Source organism: Onychomys torridus, chromosome 16 (genome assembly GCF_903995425.1).
Source record: "Onychomys torridus chromosome 16, mOncTor1.1, whole genome shotgun sequence".
NCBI lineage: Eukaryota > Metazoa > Chordata > Mammalia > Rodentia > Cricetidae > Onychomys > Onychomys torridus.
The window spans coordinates 64,109,730-64,132,918 of NC_050458.1; the positions used below are offsets into that span (position 1 = coordinate 64,109,730).

Below are 23,189 nucleotides of genomic sequence, written 5' to 3' on the forward strand. Positions count from 1 at the left end.
TCCGTGCCGGGGGCGGAGCCGGACCGGGCACACCGGGCCGGTTGGGGGGCTCCGCTCCTCGGCGAAAGGCACGGGAGCCCCGGCCACGAAGGGGTGCGACCCCCCACTGGCCCCGCCCTCCCGGCCGAGGCCCGGCCAATCAGAGCTGTTTTTACTGGCGAGTGGGCCGAGCCGGCCCAGCTGCTCTGAGGCTCTGGCATGGTAACGTCCCCGCGCGGGGGTGGAGAGGCCCGGGGCTGTCCCACAGCGCCCCCTGCGGCCCGGGCTCGGGCCGGGGAGGCGGGGGTGCCGCCGGGGTAGCCGGGACCCTGAGGGAGGGCGAGGGGACCGAGGGGTGAGGGCAAGGAGCCCCGGAGGGGGGTGGGGGCGGGGATTTGGGGTGGAAGGGGCGGGGAGGCCATGATGGAGCATGGCGGGGGGTGTGCGGCCGGGGCCCGGGGGCACGGGCACGGAGGGCTGTGGGAGGCTGTGCGTGAGGAGGAGGAAGGGATGGAGCGAAGGGCGGGTCTGTGGGGAGAGGCCGGGGCGGGAGGAAGAGGGGGCGGGAGGCGGGAACCCCAGGTAGCCCTGCTGGGCCATTTGGCGTGCCCCGTGCCCCTCCCCCAGACCCAGTAGGGGACCGACTCCCTTCTCTCTCCACGCGTTCCCAAAACCTTGTCTCCGGAGGTGAGGAGAGGGCTTCTTGAGCAAAGAGAGGCTCCTGGTTTTCACCTCCGAGCTGGAGTGGTTAGTCCAAGCCATGGGCGAGCATTGGCCCCTTGGTCCCAAGCCCCTGGCTCAGCCTTCCAACAAACTGATCACTATGTGTGACCTTGGGCGAGTCACACTACCTTCCTTTGGGCCTGGGATTTCCCATTGACTTTTAAGAAGGAAGATGGGTGAAAATGATACACTGAATCTCCATCAGTTCCAAAAGGGGGCGGGTTTTGAGGAGGAAATTTAAGGCCAATGGGTTCTAGGATTCGGGAAGCATGAAGTTGGAGAGGAATCGCTCAGCCGGACTGGGAAAAATTCCCTGGGATTTGCGGGTAGGAGGACATTTGAAGCTTTCATGGCCGCGTCCTGGTGGGCCTGGGTCTTGGGAATCCTGTTGGAGGAATGGAAGACCTGTAAATGGAGGAAGTTGAACCCTGGCTCCCAAAGATGAGAGCCAGAAGTAACGTAAGATTCTGTTCTTCAGGAGAGGGAAGAGGTGATGGTGATCAGAGACAACAAGAAGTTATATTCTAGAAAGATCCCCAGGTTCTTCGGGGGAGCTGAAGAAATGCAAGGGCTTGCACACCAGAGTAGAGGCTAGGAAGGGGTTGGTTGAGGGAGGGGCTGGGCCTGTTGGGGCTCAGCCCCGGTGTCCCGGCTGTTCTTTGCAGCACTGTGCATTGAAACCAGGGCCTTGTTAATGCCAGGCAAGCTCTTCACTGCTGAGCTACATTCCCAACCCTGTTGTTTCTTTTCGATGATGGCCGCCTCTTTCTGAGAAATACACCCCTACCTAGCCTTCATTTTATAACGGTTCCTTCAGTGAGGGAGAGTGAATCAAACAGGCCAACCTAGGATCACTTGGCTGTCTGAGAATCTCAGGATTGTGTGAGGATTGGGAGGAAAAGATAAGGCTAAGAAATGTCATCTGTGGCACCATCCTTCCTTCTGGGAGGCAGCGTTAGGGGGTCAGACTGCATGGATTCCAAACCTGCCTCTACCATTTAACCTCTCAGAACCATAGTCAAGTGTAGTCTGTCAGAACCTCAGGGGATGGTTTCTAAGATGGTTGTGAGGATTCAGTGAACTTGGTGTGATTCTGGCTCATGATAAGCAACCATTACCTGTTAGCTGTTATTTTTATTTCTACCCACTCTGTTTCTCCGTTCTTGTCTGTTCTCTCTTTGTTCTTCTGAATGCTCAGCTCTGAGATACCCCATAGATGTGAAGTCTGGGACTTGATTACCTCTTGTAGCAGCATGCTTCCACTGGTTTCTGTGCCTCAGAAACCACTGTCACCCCCAGCCCCTAAATGTGTGTTCTGTTCAGGAAAACACAACAGGTCCTCTTCTGTCCTTCTGTCGTCTTGCCCTGTTCACCTTAGAGTTCAGGCAAGCGTTAGCAACCCAGAATTGTACCGGTGCTGCCGCCGTGAGAGGAGCAGGTGTTTGAGGAAAGAAAGGACAGCCCAGGGAAGGGAAGGCTCTGAAAGTCCCGTCTTTGCTTCCATCCACCCCAGTGCTCCGTTTCCCCTGGGTAACGGATGGAAATAGGCCAGTGTTTGAATTCTGGCCAGAAGTCTCCAGCCCAGTGTGAAGGTGATCACACACAGCTTTCTGTCTTGTAATTTTTCCCACATGAGTATTCGATACCAGCTTCCTTTCCCTAAGCCAAAGAATCTCTGCTAGTCTATATGTTTCTGTCACAGACTGTGCTCAGCAAACAGTGTTTTAGGTTGTAGGAAAAACCCCACCAAGGTTAGGGATGAGACCGTGTTTCATCAAAGCATTTCAGGTGGAGAGCCCTGTCTCGGCAATTGGGCAAGTTTAAAGAAGAGAAAACCCAGCCCGGGAGATGGCTTAGTAAATGCTGTTGTGCTGCGAACCCAGAACCTACAAAGATGGCCACCTCCCTGCAATTCTGGCCTTTGAGGGCAGAGACTGGACTGCCAGAGCAGGACAGCTAGTAAGGCTGGCTGTATCCGTGAGCTCTGGGATTGATTGAGAGACTCTGCTTTCCTCAGTGAATGAGGTGCAAGATTGATCAAGGATGATTCCCAACACCGCTTTGGGTCTCTAGGTGCTCATGTGCCCCCACATGTCTTCAAACATTATGAAATGGAAAAAAAAAGAAACTCACTTCGGAAATGTAGGGAACTTTGCTCTGCAATGGAGAGGTGGGTAATTTCAGAAGCCCAGTAAACACTCTCAGAGGTGCATGCCGCTCTGCAAAGAGGTGCGCTCTATCCTGAAAGGACATAGAATGTATATGTGGGGTGTGCAATAATGTTAAAGGAACACAATCGTCTTGAACAAAACAAGAGGGTAATCTAACAGTTCCTGTACAGAAAGGAACTGAGAAGCCCTGGACTCAGGATGGGCCAGAGTGTGGGATTGGTTGTATAGAAAGGCTTTGGATGGTAGATGAAGAAAAAAAAAGCCTTTTGTTTTTCGAGACGGTTGCTTTGCCTAGCTCTGGCTATCCTGGAACTCCCTCAGTAGATTAGACTGGCCTCAAACTCAGAGATCGAGGCCAGTCTGGTCTACCTACCTCTGCCTCCCAAGTGCTGGGATTAAAGGCATATGTCATCATGCCCAGCTTACTAATTTACTTTTTATTTTGAGACAGGGTCTCTCTGTGTAACTCTGGCTGTCCTGGAACTTGCTGTGTAGACTCAGCTAGCCTTGAACTCACAGAGATCTGCCTGTCTTTGCCTTCTAAATTAAAGGCCAGTGACACCAGCACCTGACTGTAAGTTGAGGAATTTTACGGGGTAGGCAATAGGCATACTGTACATTCTCTTTGTTTTCCTCCCAAGACAGGGTTTCTCTGTGTAGTTTTGGTGCCTGTCCTGGAACTCACTCTATAGACCAGGCTGGCCTCGAACTCACAGAGATCTGCCTGGCTCTGCCTCCTGAGTGCTGGGATTAAAGGTGTGCGCCACCACTGTACACATTTTTTTTTTAAGATTGATTTATTTATTATGTAGACAGTATTCTGCCTGCATATATGGCTGCAGGCCAGAAGAGGGCACCAGATCTCATTACAGATGGTTGTGAGCCATCATGTGGTTGCTGGGTATTGAACTCAGAACCTTTGGAAGAGTAGTCAGTACTCTTAACCGCTGAGCCATCTCTCCAGCCCCCACTACACATTCTTAAGATGAGGTTGGAGTTGCAGGGAAGGTTGGTATGAAAAATAGCTGCTTTCTCTGGCAGACATTGTGCTTCTAATGGAGGCAAATTAGATTCAGTCGGGGCTCATCTGAAACTAGCTGTGAGACTTTAGCCATTACTGTCTTACTTTCTCACACGACAGAAGAGACGCATTGGTGTGTGTAGTGGCATTCCTGTGCTGGAGGCAGAGACAAGAACATCAGGAGTTTAAGACTAGTGTAGACTATACAACTAAAAACAAAAGTTGGCATGTCTATAATCCTGGCACTTGGGAGGCTAAGGTAAGAGGGCTGTTTTGTTGCAAATTTGAGGCTAGAGCCTGAGTGGAATAGACAGTGAGTTCCAGGACAGCCTCATTACAGAGTGATGCCCTGTCTCCAGGTTGGAGAGCTTGCATTTGTGGCGATTTCCAGGGTCTCCTCCAGTGTTTTCTTGATGATAGGCCTTACCAGTGGCCCTTAAGTTTGGTGGGACTTACCAAGACCATTCAAGTCAAGAAACAAGCATCCATTCCAGCTTACAACTGCCCCACTTTAATTTTTTTTCTAAAATTTCTGTTACTCATTTTGGATGAATGCACATGTATTATAGTACATGTGAGAAGGTCGGAGGAGAAGTTGTAGAAGTCGGTTCTCTGTTTCCACCTTGTGGCTCCCAGGGATCAAGTGCAGGTCCTCAGGCTTGAAAGCCAGTGCCTTAATCCACCGAGGTACCTCACCAACTCATTTATTACGTATATTTTGAGGCAGAGTCTCAGCAGCCCAGGCTGGCTTGGTACTCACTACATGGCCCACACTGGCCTCAAACTCCGGATCTTCTATCTCCGAGTGCTAGGATGACAGTGTTGAGCCACTGTGCTGAGTTTAACTCTGCCTTAGTTTTCATTTTAGTGAAGTTCCACTAGATGTTATAGTTCGTTAAATCTAACATGTGAGTATCCATGTTTAATAGAGTATGTCTTAGTGCCACGCAAAACAGTACATTTGGAATTATACTAATTAATGCCTGTACACTTCCAGTGGGTAACTCCTAACAGTAAAGGGTGTGGTATTGAGCATATAAAGGAGGGCTTGAGCTAGTGCAGTGGGTTGGCAGTGTGTGTTGTCTGTGAAGTGTGTATAGAACATAGAAGAGGTGCTCTGTGCACAGGTGAATACCTGAGATGGGAGAAAGCCTGAGTCTGGCTGGAGCACAGAAGATGGGTATGGAAGAGGCTGGCAAGGTCATTGGCAGCCTCCTAGACCTAACTGGATAGGGTTGTGCTGTTCATGCTCAGAACAGTAGGAAACGACTGGAGAATTCTAAGCAGGTGCTTATGGATCTGAGGTACATTTTGAAGAGTGTATTGTGGGTACAGGTAGAAGTTTATATGAGGGGCTGGAGAGATGGCTCAGTGGTTAAGAGCGGTGACTGCTCTTCCAGAGTTCAAGTTCCAGCACCCACATGGTGGCTCACAAGCACCTGTAATGAGATCTGGCGCCCTCTTCTGTGTACATAATAATAAATAAATAAATCTTAAAAAAAAAAAAAAAAAAAAAGGTAGATATGAGGGTTTGGGAGGTCACATAGTAGATAGATGGAAAAACGGGTTGAGGAAAAAATGAAGTGTACCTGGACTGAAGGGATCTTTTGGAGTAGAACTAAGAGAACTTGGGATGTATTGTTGAGTGTATGGCACTATAGATAAACTCCCAGGTCTCTGTCTTGGGCAGGACTGCATAACATGGGCTGGGCCTGATGAGACTCGACGATGATTACTTGGTAGGTTAAAGCAGTTCAGGGCGGAGGAGTAGAAGACAAATTTTGATTTCCTTCCGTGGCAGCGTGTTTCTGACATTCCATACAGCTAAGATTTCCAGAGGACAGGGACAGTGCCCTTAGCTGAAGGTAGAGAATGGGGTCAGTTGTAGTAGCTTGGCACATGACTACTTAGGAGGACAAGGTAAAAGACAGATATTTCTAGAAAAAAAGGTTAGAAAGCATTTTTCACTGCCCAGGCCTCCTCAGGATAGGTGTAGCTGAGAAACTGTTATAGGGTGGTTCCTGTTCATCCAAGCTACTACCTCTCCCTAGAACTCCTATGCTGCTCCTCAGCTTCCAGTTAGGAAGAACAGCCTTTTAGCTCCATCTTCACCTTTTAAAAAGTGTGTGAGCTGGGTGCGGACACACTTGTAATCCCAGCCCCCGGAGGCAGAGGCAGGAGGATCTCTTTGTTCTATGCTAGTCTGGTCTACAGAGTGAGTGCTGGAGCAGCAAGGGCTACACAGTGAGACCCTGTCTCACAAACTAACAAACACACAAAACAATAAATGTGTCTGTCTGTCTGTGCACTGAGATCAGAGGAAAGTGACAGGCATTTTATCCATCTTTCTCTGCCTTACTTGCTAGAGACAGGGCCTCTCACTGAGTTAGGCTGACATCCAGCAAGTTCTAATGATTGTCCTGTCTCAGCCCTCCATTGTACTGTGGTTACAGCCAAGCACAGCTTGTGTGCGCATGTGTGTGTGTGTGTGTATGTGTGTGTGTGTGTGTGTGCGCGCGCGTGCGTGCGTGCGTGCGTGCGCCTCTGTTCTGGCATCCAAACTCAGATACTCAAGCAGCAAGTGCTCTTACCTACTAAGCCATCTCTCTAGTCCCCAAAATACTTGGGAAAAAAAAGATTTATTTGTGTACTTAAGTGTTTGCCTACATCTGTGCCTGGTGCATATGGAGGCCATAAAACATGTCAGATTCCCTGGAACTGGAGTTATTTACAGTTGTGAACTATCATGTGGGTGCTGGGAACCGAACCCAGGCCCTCAGGAAGAGCAGGCAAGTGTCTTAACTGCTGAGCCATGACTCCAGCTGCCCCCACCACCAAATGGTAATAAAGCCATATGGTGCATGTTTCTAAGACACAAAATGGCGTACTGTGAAGAGCTTTCCCTTCTGTCTTTTGTCTCTCTTATCACCGATGTTTATACATGTGATAAAGCTTCGCTGTACCTTGCCTCCCTCCAACTTACCAGTGTATCTTAAGGTGTTGACATTGATCTGTATCTTAGTAATGAGTTTCCTCATTCTCATTTATGACTGTAGTGTTCCATTTTATGTTTGTGTATGATGAATCTTTACTGATGGATATTTAAGCTTATTCTCATCTGTGTTTATAAAAATGAAGATTTTGTACATCTATCATTTTATACATCTGTAATTTCTATAGACAGAATGACATTTTAGAATTGGAAATTTTTATATATTAATTTGCTTCATTGTTTTAAAAATTCATTTAGTATTTATTGAATATCTATTATGTGCCAGACCCTGCAGCAGGTACCAGGAATCCAGCTTTCAGCAAGTCATGTGATCCTTGCTTCTGTGGAATGGCATCACCCTGTAGTAGGGCAAAACATACCCAGGCAAACGTTGTAATAAAATTGTGTACACGAGGAAAGTAAGGAAGGGTCAGATAGAGCTGCTTTACATAGTGTCATGTGGTCAGCTGTTAGAGACAGGGACGCTTGGACTGTGCGGGCCTGTGCATGCTCGGGGTTTGTAAAGGAAGGGTAGCCATCGGGTGGAGGAGGATGGCCCGGGGTGTTTGGGAGTAGAAGTTGGAGCAGGTGGCTGAGTGAAGAGTCTGGTTAGAAGGAAGCTGCCTGTAAAGCACTAGGGCTGTAAAGGACCAACAGTCTCCAACCCAGTGAACTGACCAAGGGAAGACGTCAACCCCTGACTGGCTTGAGAGAGGTGCAGGAGGATGGGTTGATGTCATGGGAAGAGCCAGATGCCTGTAATAGAGCCTCTGTGCCTCTGCTGTGGCTTTGGCAAAATGGGAACTCCCAAAATACAGGTGACATGAAGGGATCCGTCAGCTGGTGCTCTGGGCTAGCACTAGAGAGCAGAGCTCTGCAGGGCTCAGGCTCAGGATGGGCAGGAAATGGGGCTTGGAAACTCCCTCCTGAACTTGTGTTTCTCTTTCATCCCTCTGCTTCCCTTCTGCGAAAGTTCATCTCTGTGCCCATCCTGGGTCCTATGACTTTTCTCTCCCTCAACAGTCGGTTCCCGATTCTGGTCCCCGGCCCCCAGCAGCGCCTGCCCCCTTCCCACCGGGGCCCCCCATGATGCCACCACCCTTCGTAAGTTTTATGTGTTTCCCTGGGCTTGGCTTTTCCAGCCTGCATCCTCAGCCCCCACCCTCCCACTGCTGCGTTGCCAGCAAGGACCTGTACACGGCCTTTTGGTATCTGGAAGATGGGTGGTGGTGAGCGCTGGGCTGGGGAGAGCTGCTGCTAATGCTCTCGTCCATAAAGTGACGGTTCTCCCTTTTTGTTTGGTCCTTGGGCCACAACGGGGCTGGAGATTGGAGACATGGAAGGGGAGACCAGTGGGTGAGGGCTGGAGAGGCTTCTTTCTCTTTGACTATTCCTTACCTTCTCTTTACGAAAGCCTCTGAGTTCGGGCTGGAATAGCATTGGTGGTCGTGAGTTAGAAAGGACGGGAGGCAGGAGACTGGGATCCCAGCCTCCTCCCTTCACCTGAAGGTCTCTGGGTGGGGAGTACAACCTCCCCAGACTGGTACTGTTCCCGTGTCCTTTTCCTCTCCCTCCCCTGCTTAGGAAGCTGTGTGCGTGCCATTATGCCTAGGAGCTCCTCAGTTACCTGTCTTCCTCAGTAGTGAAGAGGGAGAGAGTTTTATGCCTTTTACTTCTCGAATGAAAGCCTTGGAATCACCTCTGGGCTAGAATGAGGACTGGGTAGTGCCTGAGATAGGTGGTCTCTGCCATAATAAGACAGTGTCCTCTGTTCAGTGGCCTTTTCTTTCCTCATTTCTAGATGCCCCCTCCAGGGATCCCACCTCCTTTTCCTCCAATGGGGCTGCCCCCTATGAGTCAGAGACCACCAGCCATTCCCCCCATGCCACCTGGCATACTGCCCCCAATGCTTCCGCCAATGGGGGCACCACCACCGCTTACACAGGTAATTGTTCTTTCCACGGGGATCTCTAGCTGGGAAAGAGCTGAGAGTGAGCATCGGGGCTTTAGAAACTGGGGAGGGAGGGAAGCTTTGGGCCAGACTCCTAGCGATTTGTCTGCTGAATGATTAAAACAGCTCTCAGGCATGCTGAGTGTCCAGAACCTGAAAACTGCTTGAGAGTCTGCCGCAGGTGAGGGTTAGAGCCCCCAAAGGGATCTCTCAGGAAACCCAACTCAGAGAGACTGGTCTGGCTGGCTCTTACTCTAACATTGACTGCTGGGCTTTCTATCTATAGATTCCAGGAATGGTACCTCCAATGATGCCAGGGATGCTGATGCCAGCGGTACCTGTCACTGCAGCGGTAAGCGTTAGGGCAAGCAGGAAGCAGGCTCTGTCTTGCACATGTGGGTCTGACTTGGAGTGCATGGACGTGGACTCTCCTCTCTCTCCTGTGTCTACTCTGGTCCCTGGCAGTATTCCTCACATCAAACCCTCGCTGCCACATACTCAGCAGTCTAGTTTCCCACTCATTGCCAAAGGCAACGCGTTCTCTCCTCACCTCTCTTGCCACACCCAACACCCTTAAAGAACCACTCCTTCAGATACTCTGCATTCTAGACATGCCAGCAGGTTTCTTCATAGCACATCCTCTTCGCCTCTGAAAGAGGCCGTGGCACCTTCTTGTGCTGTTGCTCAGGGTAGTGGAGTCTTGAGTGCGGTGTAGAATTTTGGCACCCACTGTGAAGAGATGGATCTCAGGGGCTGACTCAACAGGACACTCTCACCTGTGGAAACGGAAGGAAGGCGCTCTAGTACGACTCCCCGTGGGGTCTGAGTGCACAGCCCTGGTGGGGTGGAGGGGACAGTACTGTTAGAGGCAGAGATCCCTGGGGACAGGACACACAGATCCTGGCCTGGCCTGCTTCTCCATCCCCCATGGCCTGGGTCCTGGGGGGCCACTGGGCTTGGCCCCAACCCTTCCCCCTCCTCTTTCTTCGGCAGACGGCTCCGGGTGCGGACACCGCCAGCTGTGAGTCTTCTGGGGGCCTGCTCCCCCCAGGCTCGGAGGTTGGGGGGCACAGGGGAGAGGGGACCATGGACTGGAGCCCACGCTGGATCATGCCTGTTGGGATGCCAGGGATTTTGGGATGTTGATGGGTCAGAGGGATATTTTTGGGACGGAACACGGGAGGAGTAAGTGGGGAGAAGATGGGGTTCGGAGCAAGGGCTGAGTAGGTTTCCTTTGCCTTCTTTTCTAGCTGCTGTGCCTGGGACAGGCCCCCCGGTGAGTGTTTCTAGCTTAGGTCTCTGGGTAGAAAGTGGGAGGCTGAGGGGAAGGAGCCTGACCACGATTCCGATTCGGTGCCTCTCCCCTAGAGGGCCTTGTGGAGTGAACATGTGGCCCCTGATGGGCGCATCTACTACTACAACGCTGACGACAAGCAGTCCGTGTGGGAGAAGCCCAGCGTGCTCAAGTCCAAGGCGGAGGTCCTGAGTGGGCTCCTGGCACTTCTGTCCCTTTAGCCTCCCTGGCCTTTCCAGACCCTTGGCCTTCCTGAGTCTCTAACCATATTCATTGTAGTTCCTCTGACCCCAAGATCCCTGACCACCTCCATGCTCCTTGGAATTACCTCCCTTGGGTCTTAGAAAGTCCACTTTCCCCCATTCAGGCAAGGCCAGGTGGCAACTAAAGACTACTGTGTCCTCCTCTGTCCCTGGGTCCCCTGGGTCCCCTGACAGGCTGGCGAGCTGCCCAGCTGCTGCTGACTTCTGCCGCCCCTCTTGCAGCTGCTGCTGTCCCAGTGTCCCTGGAAAGAGTACAAATCAGACACAGGGAAGCCATTCTACTACAACAGCCAGAGTCAGGAGTCCCGCTGGACCCGGCCCAAGGATCTGGACGACCTGGACGGTGAGGGTCGGAGGTAGAAGGGAAGACTGGGCAAGGCGACTCCGAGTCCTGTGCTACTCTGTGATTGGTACCTTTTCCCCTTGCAGCCCTAGTCAAACAAGAGTCTGCAGGGTAAGTGACTTGACCACTATCCTTCTTGGAGCACTAGGGGGAGGGAGTGGGTCACCGGTATCCTTCCTCAGTGGGAGGAGGAATCTTATTTCCTTATGGGGTCAGCTGCTTTAGAGCCAGTCTTTCCCAAGCTAGAGCAATCAGCCTGCCCTACCTTCCTGTCCTCACTTTGGTATACCATCCCCCTTTTGGCTTGCCTACAGAAAACAGCAGGCCCAGCAGCTGCAGCAGACACTACAACCACAGCCACCTCAGCCACAGCCTGACCCTCCGCCTGTACCCCCCGGTCCCCTCCCAGTGCCCATGGCCCTCCTGGAACCCGAGCCGGGTCGAAGTGAAGATTGTGATGTAGTGGAGGCTGCCCAGCCTCTGGAGCAGGGGTTCCTGCAGCGGGAGGAGGGCCCCAGCAGGTGAGAGCTGCCACTGTACATTGCAGCCTCATTCTCTTCAGAGCCTTGGGAGGGACATTGGACGAGCTGAGCTTGACCTCTGAAGGGCTCCCTGGGGAGCAGGAACAGGACAGGACATTGCTGAGTGAAGGGCATTGAAAACTCTAAGGATTATGGGCCTGTGGCTGAGTCCTTTCTCCTTTCCAGCTCTACTGGGCAGCATCGGCTACCACAGGAAGAGGAGGATGCTAGGCCCGAACCAGAGAGATGTAGCCTCAGTTGGAGCAACCGGGAGAAGGCAAAGCAGGCCTTCAAAGAGCTGCTGAGGGACAAGGTGCTTGGTGGGCTCCTAGGGAGGTCCTGGGGTGTTGGGGTGGGCAGGCTCCAAGACCTATGCCTCTCTGTTCCAGGCTGTCCCTTCCAATGCTTCATGGGAACAGGCCATGAAGATGGTAGTCACTGACCCCCGATACAGGTAGGCTGAGCAGAGGGGATAGCCTTTGTTCATGAAAGCAACGGGGCCAGGATGTTGAACTCAACGCTCAGGCCCCAGTGGCTGGGGTCGGGTGAGGAGAAGGGAAAGCTAGAGTAGCTCCAGGATACGAAGAGGGAAAGGTACAGCCAGGAGATCTTAGTGAATAAGTATTGGCTTGAACTGAACTAAAGTTAGGGAAGAGGGGCCTACCGAGACGCGTGTGATGGTGACTTGAGAATGCCTAAGCAGGAGGGCTCGGTATTTCTTCCCTCACTGCTCATCCCTTCCCATATTCTGAACACCTGTATGCGAAGTCCGAGCATGGACCCCCAGCTTGGTGTTGTGGAACCCTTTCCCCCCGTGTCCTGAGACCCTGCTCTGTGGGCTGTGCAGGGTAATTCACGCTGTGTTCTTCCCTGTCTCCACCTTACCCACTCCAGTGCCTTGCCCAAACTGAGTGAGAAGAAGCAGGCGTTTAATGCTTACAAGGCACAGCGGGAGAAGGAGGAGAAGGAGGAGGCCCGGCTGAGGGCCAAGGAAGCCAGACAGACCCTGCAGCACTTCCTGGAGCAGCACGGACGGATGACCTCCACCACGCGCTACCGGTCAGAGGGCTGAATCAGGCTGGGCTGGGGCTCAGGGACTCTGAGAACACCCAGGTGCAGGGTTCTGTTTGCTACCTACTGACAGCCCGTGTGCTCCACAGGCGGGCAGAACAGACCTTTGGGGACCTGGAGGTCTGGGCTGTGGTCCCTGAGAGGGATCGAAAAGAGGTTTATGATGATGTCCTCTTCTTCCTGGCTAAGAAGGAGAAGGTAATGGTCGTAGTCACTGGCTGGATTCTCCTAGCCCTTAATTTCCTGTGGGTCATGGCTATTCATTTCTCTGCTCAGCCAGTATCCCTTCTGAATTGAAAGCTGGTGTGGAACTTTTACCTTACCAATTTCTGCACTGGGCCTATAATTTCCCTGGATGGGGGAGGGCAAGGAGGACACTGGTTTGTGACTCGGAACTCCTCCCCTTTCCTGGGACACAGAAGTCCCAAGTCTGGCCCTCGTAGGGTCTAACTACCTCCTTTTTCCAGATCCTCCTTTGCCAGCCCTGCCTCACTTTCATCCTGTGGCTTTCCAGGAACAAGCCAAGCAGCTTCGGCGTCGAAATATCCAGGCCTTGAAGAGCATCCTGGATGGGATGAGTAGTGTCAACTTCCAAACCACATGGTCCCAGGCCCAGCAGTACCTCATGGACAACCCCAGCTTTGCTCAGGACCAGCAGCTGCAGAGTAAGCCTGGCTGTCTGCCCTTTCCTCACTGCTCTGAGACCCCAGGGCCTGTCTCTGCCTGTTGACTGACTAACCTTCAGTCACGGCTTCTCTTGGACTCTGGGGTCTAGTGTTGGAGATTGTCCCTCTGGTCTGCTGCTGTGTCTGTCTGTGTGGTGCTAGGGATGGTGCCCTGGCCCTTATATGCATTTTAGATCAGCCTCTATCTCTGTTTGTTTGTTTTGTTTTAACTTTTTTATTTTGTAGTGCTGAGAACTGAATCTAGGCAAGTGCTAAATAAACTACTGAGTTCTACCCCTAGCACTGGGGTCCACTGAACACACCTGAATATTATGTGTCTTGGATAGAAATATGAAATCCTTAGAGGTGGTGGGATCTATAGCTCATGTGAAGATGGTCTTAAACTGTCTTAGTATTGTGGGCCTGAACTGTAGTAAGGAATTACTGTCTTGTGGTCTTGACAGAATAATTCACCCTCTAAAGCTGCATCAAAGCCTGACTGACTTCCAGTTCCCTAAGATGTGATGCCTCAGATGCTAAGATAACTAGGTTATATAGTGGTTTCTAAAAGCTAAAGTCTTCAGTTGAGTACTGGCTAATTTTCCATTCAATTAATACTCTTCCCCAGGAACCACCACTAGTGACTGCTCCCAAATAGTTCTGCTTCCCTTTTCTCCACCCCATGAGAGCCCCTAGCACCCACAGGGGAAGCTTTCTTAAGAAATGGGTCTGGCCAGGCGGTGGTGGCACACACCTTTAATCCCAGCACTCGGGAGGCAGAGGCAGGTGGATCTCTGAGTTCAAGGCCAGCCTGGGATCCAGAACAGGCTCCAAAACTACAGAGAGAAACTCTGTCTCGAAAAACCAAAAAAGAAAAAGGAAAAAAAAAAAGAAAAGAAATGGGGCCTGAGGGGCTGTCCTACAGATACTGTGCCTGCTGAGCTTGCTCCCTGCATGTAGACATGGACAAAGAAGATGCACTGATCTGCTTTGAGGAGCATATCCGAGCTCTGGAGAGAGAGGAGGAGGAAGAGCGGGAACGGGCCCGGCTTCGGGAGCGGCGAGAGCAGCGGAAGAACCGGGAGGCCTTTCAGGTATCTTCCTGCTCTTGGGGTCAGAGTTAGCTCAGCTCTGCTCCAGACTCTTTGTAGTGCCTTGCCTCTGAATGGTCTGTGGACCAGCCCCTTTCACATCCTCTAAGGCCACTCTGCATTAGTGCCCCTTCGGGGAGACAAGCTGTTTGTACCACCCTCAGACATGGGTGCCAGCTAGACCAAGAGTCTTTCCCTTTGGGTGGGAGCCAGACATTTTGTGCTCAGCTGGGGAGCAGTAGTAGTGGGTTGACTAAGCTGGTCATAGCAGGAGATGGAAGTCAGGTCAGAAAACTGTGCTGCCCGTGGTTTCTGCTTTATTGCCTGCAGACAGACTTATTCTGTTTGTCTATTCATTTTTCCTCCCTTTGGAGTGTCTTTGCCTGTGTCTCCTCATCTCTGCCTCCTTTGCCTGATGCCCCACTTGTCCAAGTCTGCATTCTCTTCCCTCCTCCCTAGTTCCTGGCCATGCTTCCCTCCTTATCTCATTCTCCTATCACTGACCTTTCCCTGTTCAGACCTTCCTGGATGAGTTGCATGAAACAGGGCAGCTGCATTCCATGTCCACCTGGATGGAGCTCTACCCAGCAGTCAGCACCGATGTCCGCTTTGCCAACATGCTGGGCCAGCCGGGTAAGGCAGCCAGGCTTCCCCTTGTCTGGTCTGGCTTCCTACCTGCCAGCCTCTGCATCCCACTCCCTGGTCCTGTCCTTTGATCCCACCCTGGGCCTTGGGAAGCTGCCGCCCGCCAGGCCCCCATCTCTCCCTTCTGCAGGCTCTACTCCTCTAGACTTATTTAAGTTCTATGTGGAGGACTTGAAGGCTCGATTCCATGATGAGAAGAAGATCATAAAGGACATTCTGAAGGTGAGGGAGACCTGGTGTTATGGATGGACAGACTGGGTGTGTAAGCTCTACCCTCTAGACCAGGACTCCCTAAGTCAACGTTTTTTCAGGAACAGGGCAGCTTGTACTGGGGATAAAAATAGACACGTTTTTCTGGCCAGAAGTAGTGATGCATATTAGTATTCCTAGCACTTGGGAAACTGAGGCAGGAGGACAGCCACAAGTTCAAAGCCAGTCTGAGCAGTAAGTGAGTACCAGCCAGGTTGAAACCCTGTGTCAGAAAAATAAAAACCAAAGCAACAAATCATTTTATGCTCTTAGGAGCTCATGACCTAAAACAAACTTGAGAACTATTAGCCAGGGGCAAGTGTTACTACAGAGACACGAGTCAGAAGAGTTGATAGTGACCCAGTGACCTCACCATCAGGAACGAGTAGGTGGGAGAGGTAGAATGTTGTAAGCGTGGGGTGCTACAGGAGCAAAGGCAAGTGGATGGGAAGGGTATAGCAGGCCTGAGAAACAAGCACAGATGATTGTAAACTTATATCCCACAGCCACGTTCCTTCCAGCCTGTAGAGTGTTTTGAAGAATTTGGAACTTACTGCTAATGTTTTAAAATCAGATTTCACAAAAATATGGTTTGTTTTGGTTTTTGAGACAAGGGCTTATGTATCCCAGGCTGGCCTTGAACTCCCAGTCCTTCTCATTTCACTTCCCACATGCTGGGATCATAGGTGTGTACCATATGTGCCTGGCTGCACATCAAAACCCAGATCTTCAGTGTCTCTGGCCAGCTTGGGTGATCTGTCAGCACTGGGCTCCTTCTGCAAGGTGTGCCAGGGACCCTGGCTGAGGTGCCATGCCCTCTAAGAGAGAGGAAGAGGGTGAGGTGCTCCCCCCTCACCGTCTACTGCCTTCTCAGTGCTGGCAAGTGCCAGCTGCTGTTCACTGGCCCATGTGCCCTGTCACTTTCTTTACTGGAGAAATAGTTGTCCGTGGCTGTCAAAGTTACAAATGTGAGTAAGCAAGTGAAGGGAGCTTTGTGTTCCAAAAGGAAAGAAAGTGTATTTCTTTATGGAAGTAGATAGATGTAACATGTAATTCTAATAGCAATTCAGACATTCCGAGTCAGTACTATCCTAGTATAGTACTACATAATGTGTTTGATGATACGGTCCCGTACAGTAACTAGCAGTAGGACTTGGGGTGAAAGTCCAGGTTGAGCTCTTAAGTGTTGTGTGAACTTTTCTAAGCATCAGCTTCCTCCTCTCAAAAATGGGGAGTGTTCCACCAAGGGACACCCAGTTACCGAAGATGGCGACTTGGTGTCTGAGTTGAGAGGGACATGGGGTACTGTTAGGTAGATCACCTTACAAAGCCATGGATGTCGCATTGTAATATAGTTACCTGTTTAATGTGGAACTAATAAACCAAGTGTAGTGGCTCACACCTTTAACCCCAGTGCTTGGAGGTTGAGGAAGGAGGATGGTGAGTTGCGGGTCAGCCTGGGCTACACAACAGATCCTATCTCTAAAGACCTGAAAGAATCCCCCAAGAGTTTACTGTTTCAAAATTACTCTGAAGTAAGATGTGTCATGTTGTCCTGGGATTTTCTTTATTTTTCTGGAACCACATGCCCACTAGAGCTTTGCAAAGGGCTTTGGATGCTAGAGGAGGCCTAGATGATTATATTGTAAATGGTAGCTCAGGTGGTGGTAGTGAAGTACTTCCCAGTCTGTTTGTATCCTTAGGGGAAGTGCTAGTGAAGAGGTAGGAGTTCAGCTCCTCAAGCCTCAAGATCTTAAGTGATAACTGGTTCTTGAGCTACATTTTTTAGCTCACCTTTGTCCCTGAACTCATCCCAGTACCACCCTGTTGTCTGTGCTCTTTGATACAAAGGTTGGAGAATCTATGATGCCAGAGACCATGTTAGAGGGATGGAAGAGGGGGCGCGATTACTAGTCAGGCAGCTATTGCGGGGTTTAGGTGGCAGGTGAGACAAGAGGCTATAGATTCCTTGACATACATGTGCTGAGGCCCAGTTTGGAGGTGGGTCTTTATTTTCTAGAAGAAAAAGTTGTACCTCTTGTGCATTAAAAAATATTTGTTAAAAAACTTGGAAGTTGGGCTGGGTGTGTGTGGTGGTGGATGCTTTTAATTCCAGCACTTGGCAGACAGATAATCTCTGAGTTCGAGGCCAGCTTGGTCTACAGTGAGTTCCAGTATAGCCAGGGCTGCATACACACACAGAAACCCGGTGGTCTTGGGGGAAAAAAGTTGGGCTGGTAAGATGCCATAGTGGGTAGAGGATTGCGCCGAGCCTGATGACCTTAGTGGGATCTCAGGAATCCTCATTGGTAGAAGAGAACTAATTTCACAGACGCGAGGCACGGGGTGCCCACATATACACACGCAAAATAAATGCTTTAAAATGTAAAAGTTACAAGTGACCTTTGTTTGTTTGTTTGTTTTCTGGTTTTTTTCAAGACAGGGTTTCTCTGTAGCTTTGGAGCCTGTCCTGGACTAGCTCTGTAGCCCAGGCTGGCCTCGAACTCACAGAGATCCGCCTGTCTCTGCCTCCGGAGTGCTGAAATTAAAGGCGTGTGCCACCACTGCCTAGCTTAAAGGTGACCTTTTTTATATGCCCCCTGACCTCAGTTTTGATCAAAGGGTTATCAAGGTCACCAAGAACAATTTAGAGATTGCCAAGGATTTGTTTAAAAGTGTTTTCAAGTCTGACCGAGAACTCTAACATTCATAGGTAAACAGATAAGAAGATGGGGACATTTAAAATCATGTTTTTCTTTTCAGAAAAAAGTTAAAAGTTTAAACTCAGTGGGATAGAACCACTAAAGCAGAACCACCAGGTCTTTCTGTGAAGTTAAGGGAAGGGTAGGAGGTGCAAGGCAGGCGGTGGGTGGCAGCACTGTGCTTTTAAGTACTAAGGATTTTAAGCAGTGAGAGGTAAACAGAAAGAACTGGCTGCAGGGTGGATCTCTGTGAGTTCAAGGCCAGCCTGGTCTACAGTTCCAGGACAACCAGAGCTACACAGAGAAACCCTGTCTCGAAAGCATGTGCATGCACACACACGCACACGCACATGCACACACACGCATACAAAAGGAACTGGCTGCAGAAGACAGTCATTCCTGGGAAGTAACTTTTAAAAGCAACCTGGGCAAGAAGGAATAAACCAAGTAACATTTCTTGTACAGGGCGATCCTGCAAATTATAAATACCTATCTTAAGATTTAGCTACATTTTATTATTAACATTTAGCCAAAGTAGCTGGTAGAATGGCCTGCTGGGCTCCTGTCTACACCATGAGAAAGCAGTTATTTTGGACAGCTCCACGTTCTACTCCTTCATTGGGGCTCCTAGCTCAGGGGGCCAGGTGATCTCAGTTCCCGTGGCCATCCATAGTCTCATCACCTAGGACAGTGAACTTGGAGCAGATAGAAGACTGGAGAGCTGGGCTAGAAGATTAACGATGGGTATGGGAGTGGTGCATTAGAATACCCAGTTGGTATGGGCCTGAAAGTCAACAGATGAGGGGCGAAACTGCTAGGGAAAATGTAGATCAGGTAAGTTTAAAAAAAAAAAAAAGCCAGGCAGTGGTGGAGCACACCTTTAATCCAGCACTTGGGAGGCAGAGGCAGGCGGATCTCTGTGAGTTCCAGGATAGCCAGGGCTACACAGAGAAACCCTGTTTCAAAAAACAAAAACTAGTAATAATACAAATAGTATAAGGGCAGTTCTCAGGAACACATGTGTATGTCCACACGAGGGAAGTTGTAGAGGTCACAATATAGGAGTCATGGAGAGAAGAGTACTGCATATATCTCACAGTGAAGTGACTTCTGGCTGTTTATTAGCCCTGAAACCTCCACAAGTTTGTCTTGTGCTTCTGAGCCTGTTTTATCCTCTATAAATTGGGGAGAATCTACGTACCACATTGTAAGAAATAACATTAAAAAAACCATTTTGTCAAGTGTTTTACTTATAGCAGACTCTTGATAAATGTTTATTTCTTTTCCCTGTGCTGTGTCCAAGGAATTGAAAGTGAGGGGGGAAAACCAGCTAGCTTGAGAAGCTAAAAACAGGATGGAGGGCTATTCTAAGTAAAGGGAGCTGTGTTCCTTGGGAGGACAGTGAAAAGGGTGTAGTCAAGCCTTCCCTATGGAGGGGCTGCTAGGGAAGTAATGCTTGCCGCACAAGTGTGAGGACTTAGTGTGAATCCTCAACACCACATAAAGTCTGGTGTGTTTGCCACCCCAGCATTGAAGCAGGGCAGAGACATGATCCCAGCCTGAGAGTTTAGCAAAAATGGAGAGCTTCAGTTTCTGGGAGACCCAGTCTCAAGGGAGGTAGACTGAGCTGTATACCCAGAGTCTTCTGGCTGTGTCCTCCCTCCTACAGAAAGAAGGGTGTGCTTGGAAGGGCTGGAGTCTGACTGAGAAAGGACTCTTGGGGAGAGGATCAGCAAGTAGGGAGACTGGAGGAGGCCGTCTGTGTGGAAGGACAGGAAAGCTGGCCTGTGACAGTGTTCCATTTACCTCTCACATCACTATCCTTCAACTCAACTTCACTGGGACATGGAAGCTTTTTGACAAGAAGTAGAGTCTGGCCATGTACTTAGACAATGGACGTGTTTTTAATATTGCCGGAGAGGTCCACATGTGATGGCCAACATCTCTTCCAGGAACCCTGCAGCCAGGCTGGGTGTAGTACTTGAAGCACAGATCTGGGGGTTAGACCTGAGATAGAACAGAGCGTCAAGTGAGAGACTGACCTAACAGAGGAGAAGATTAGAGGAGATGTGTCAGGCACCCAGCAGAGAACCTGTTACATAATGAGCATTCAGTATGAGAGGCAGAGGGTACAGCCCAAATGTTAGGAATGCATGGCAGCTTCCATGAGCAGCAGGAAGGTCCAGCTGTGGCCAGAGGAACAAAGATGTAATTGTGCAAAACTCAGTCATCTATCACGACTGAAGAAACTTCCTGACTTCCTTGGCTCCGTATGACCCACACAGGTCAGAAGGGACCTGTGTGAGGAAGACTTAGCGTGGTTTCTAAGGTGTGTCACAAGTCTTGTGGGTCCTAGGTGAGGGCAGAGGCTTGAACACCTTGCAGCCGGATCCTTTGCCTATGGGCCTCGGGTCTTGGGCCTGTAGTGCCCCTGGCCTTCACGCACTGCTGTGCCCACAGGACCGGGGCTTCTGTGTGGAGGTGAACACAGCCTTTGAGGACTTCGCCCACGTCATAAGCTTTGACAAGAGGGCTGCTGCGCTGGACGCAGGCAACATCAAGCTGACCTTCAATAGTGTGAGGGGCTGGGCAGGGAGGGGGTTCTCACTAGTACCCCAGTGTCTTGTTCCTTCTCACTACCCTGCTGATTACCTTGGGCTTGGGGGATGATGGCCGGAGTCCAGACCCCACCTTCCTACCTCTTAGAGTAGGCCTGACCCTGTTGTGTTTCCCTCTGCCCTCAGCTGCTGGAGAAAGCAGAGGCACGGGAGAGGGAACGGGAAAAGGAGGAAGCGCGAAGGATGCGGCGCCGAGAAGCTGCCTTTCGAAGCATGCTGAGGCAGGCCGTGCCTGCCCTGGAGCTGGGCACTGCCTGGGAAGAGGTCAGGAGCACAGCCTGGCCCCAATCACCCTCAAGCCTGAGGGCATCGGAGCTTCTCCGCCACTGAGGGCCCACCCCAGTCACAGCACAAGCCCTGGGCCAGCTCCAGTTCCCTTCCTTCCTCTGCCCCAGCCCTGCCCAGTGCTCGTGGCGTGTCCAAGCTGGGCCAGGCAGGGCCTGGTCTGATCAGCAGTGCTCTCCTCGTTCAAGGTCCGTGAGCGCTTTGTGTGCGACTCAGCCTTTGAGCAGATCACCCTGGAGTCGGAGCGGATCCGGCTCTTCCGAGAGTTCCTGCAGGTGCTGGAGGTAAGGCACCTGGCCAGCCAAGGAAGGGGACTGAGGGGATCCTAGAAAAGGCAGGCCTCGCTGAGACAGGAAGGTAGGTTCTCACCTCTCCCTCTGCCTCTAGCAGACCGAATGCCAGCACCTCCACACCAAAGGCCGAAAGCATGGCAGAAAGGGCAAGAAACATCATCGCAAGCGTTCTCGCTCGCCCTCAGTGAGTCGGCAGGTAGAGGGCGTGGACTGTCCCCAGCTCTCAGTGAGGGCTTCTAAAGCACCGAACTCTGGGCTGACCTGTGTCTCGTCTGTCTAGGGCTCTGAGTCAGATGAAGAGGAACTACCCCCACCATCCCTCCGGCCCCCCAAGCGGAGGAGGCGGAACCCCTCAGAGTCTGGCTCTGAACCCTCATCCTCACTTGAGTCAGTTGAAAGTGGGGGTGCTGCCCTTGGAGGACCAGGCTCCCCATCCTCCCACCTTCTCCTTGGGCCGGGTAAGCGGTTTCTGGGAGCCTGTGGTCCTGACTCAGTGGAGGCACAGCAGGACCCCTCGAGGGCCTAGGACGATGTGGGGGCCTAGCTAGGGGCGGGCGGGCAGCGAGATTTCCCAACCCTGCCCAGGCAAGGAGCTGGATGGAGGAAGGGAAGCCAGATTCAGCCTTCCTCAGACCAGGAGCCAGAGTCTACAGAGAATGCAGGGAAGAGGATGAGCCTTCTCTTTCCCCCAGTGAGACTTAGTAAGGATTTTTTTTTTTTTTTTTAAATCTATAGATCATGGTCTTCGGAAAGCCAAGAAACCAAAAAAGAAAACTAAGAAGAGAAGACACAAGTCGGTGAGTAGCACTCTTGAGGCCCTGGAGTCCATTTTATCTGCCTTCCAGCTGTGCTGCTCAGTGGCTCAGATGGGCTCTGAACTCTTAACAGAACAGTCCTGAGAGTGAGACGGACCCCGAAGAGAAAGCTGGCCAGGACAGTGAAGACCGACAGCACGAGCAGGACAAGGACAGGGGGCCCCGGCAGGCAGGGCTCCCGAACCGCTCTCCAGGCTTTGCAGTCAAGAAGGAGAAGGTGAATGGATGGATGGGTCTGGCTTTCGCCCCAGCCTGTGACACACTGTCCAGGGGGCTCAGGTAAGCCACACCTTTGCTCAACAGACAGGCTGGGACACATCGGAAAGCGAGCTGAGTGAGGGGGAGCTGGAGAGGCGAAGACGGACACTCCTGCAGCAGCTGGATGATCACCAATGACCCACGAGCTGCTCTCTGCCTCGGGACTTAGTGAGGCAGTGGCTCCAGGGCCATCCTCACCATCTGCCTCAGACTCCCTTCGTCTGTCTGGTCTGTGTCCACTTTCCCTAAAGTTACCCTTCCCAACACACTACTGTTCGCACCTCTCAAGGTTGCTCTTGGTGTTCAAGGGTCCCCTAGTTCTCAGAAACTAGTGCAGCCCTGGCCCTCAGCCCCAGACCAGAGATGGGCAGTCTATATCACACGGGGTGGGGGATGCCAGTAGCTAAGAAGCGTGAGAAGGGGTTTCCAAGAGACAGGCTGGTGGACACAGCCTGGGTGGCAGAGGGCAGGGTCCTCACCCTCTAGCATCAGTGCCTGCTCTTGCCTGACCTGGCCCTGGGGCTCCACCACTGCTTCCTCTACCCCTGGGACTCGATGTACGTGTTCTGTTCTTGTTTTTTAAATAATATTTATAACATGATCTACAACTACTTTGTCCTCTTATGTGCTGACCACTGGGGACCAGCAGAGGGCACTACTGTTCTAACATCTCTTTGAGGAGAAGCTCACCCAGCCAGGCTTCCCCAGCCCTCTAGGCTATCGCTCCTGAGATGGAGCCAAACACAGCCCCCACCCGGTGTTACATTCTCATGGCCACCCTAGCCACCCAAACCAAGAAAGAGAAGACAGCCTGGTGCACAAGACTTGGTTGAGGGGTGTGTGGTTTATGTACAAGAGAGAAAGGAAATGGTACATGTACAAAAACAAAGTGCCCCCAAATTCCCTTCCAGGGTCAGAGAACCTTACAGGGAACTGAGCTAATAGTCTATGATGGTGCTCTATGATGCCTGCTCCCGGCCAGAATCCACCTAGCTGAGGAAAGGTGAGACGTTGGCACATCTTTCCTCTAGCCGTCTTGGAGCTGGTGCAGACAGTATCTCTGTTCTTCAATCAGTGGGAAGACAGTGAGCTGGGTGGGATCCAGGCCCTTCCTTTCATTGTTTGGAGCAGGAAGTACCCCTCCACAGAGTGGCCACCTGGGGTGAGCTGGTCCCACTGCCACCCACTCCTAATGCTCAGAGTCAGCCCCTCCCTTTCCATCTTTGAAAGCCTTAAGTC

General features: G+C 51.3%; 1 protein-coding gene across 4 annotated transcripts; it reads left to right on the plus strand.

The window, feature by feature from the left end:
- The first annotated feature begins 141 nt into the window (after positions 1–141).
- On the plus strand, positions 142–22,558 carry Prpf40b (pre-mRNA processing factor 40 homolog B). 4 transcript variants are annotated; one of them, XM_036207745.1, is made up of 26 exons: positions 142–201; positions 7,910–7,990; positions 8,688–8,831; positions 9,124–9,189; positions 9,831–9,858; positions 10,088–10,113; positions 10,206–10,316; positions 10,617–10,737; positions 10,824–10,848; positions 11,052–11,258; positions 11,445–11,571; positions 11,648–11,712; positions 12,153–12,317; positions 12,419–12,527; positions 12,844–12,994; positions 13,955–14,088; positions 14,604–14,718; positions 14,861–14,952; positions 20,142–20,258; positions 20,426–20,563; positions 20,773–20,868; positions 20,972–21,061; positions 21,158–21,335; positions 21,613–21,674; positions 21,766–21,909; positions 21,996–22,558. In XM_036207745.1, exons 1-26 carry the CDS (start codon positions 199–201, stop codon positions 22,086–22,088), a joined length of 2,688 nt encoding a protein of 895 aa, XP_036063638.1. In that variant the 5' UTR covers positions 142–198; the 3' UTR covers positions 22,089–22,558. The 4 variants fall into 4 exon arrangements, with proteins under 4 accessions (XP_036063638.1, XP_036063640.1, XP_036063637.1 ...); XM_036207747.1 differs by lacking the exon at positions 7,910–7,990 and having other exon boundaries at positions 145–201; positions 21,996–22,551; XM_036207744.1 differs by lacking the exon at positions 142–201 and having other exon boundaries at positions 20,975–21,061; positions 21,996–22,551.
- The last annotated feature ends 631 nt before the right edge of the window (positions 22,559–23,189 follow it).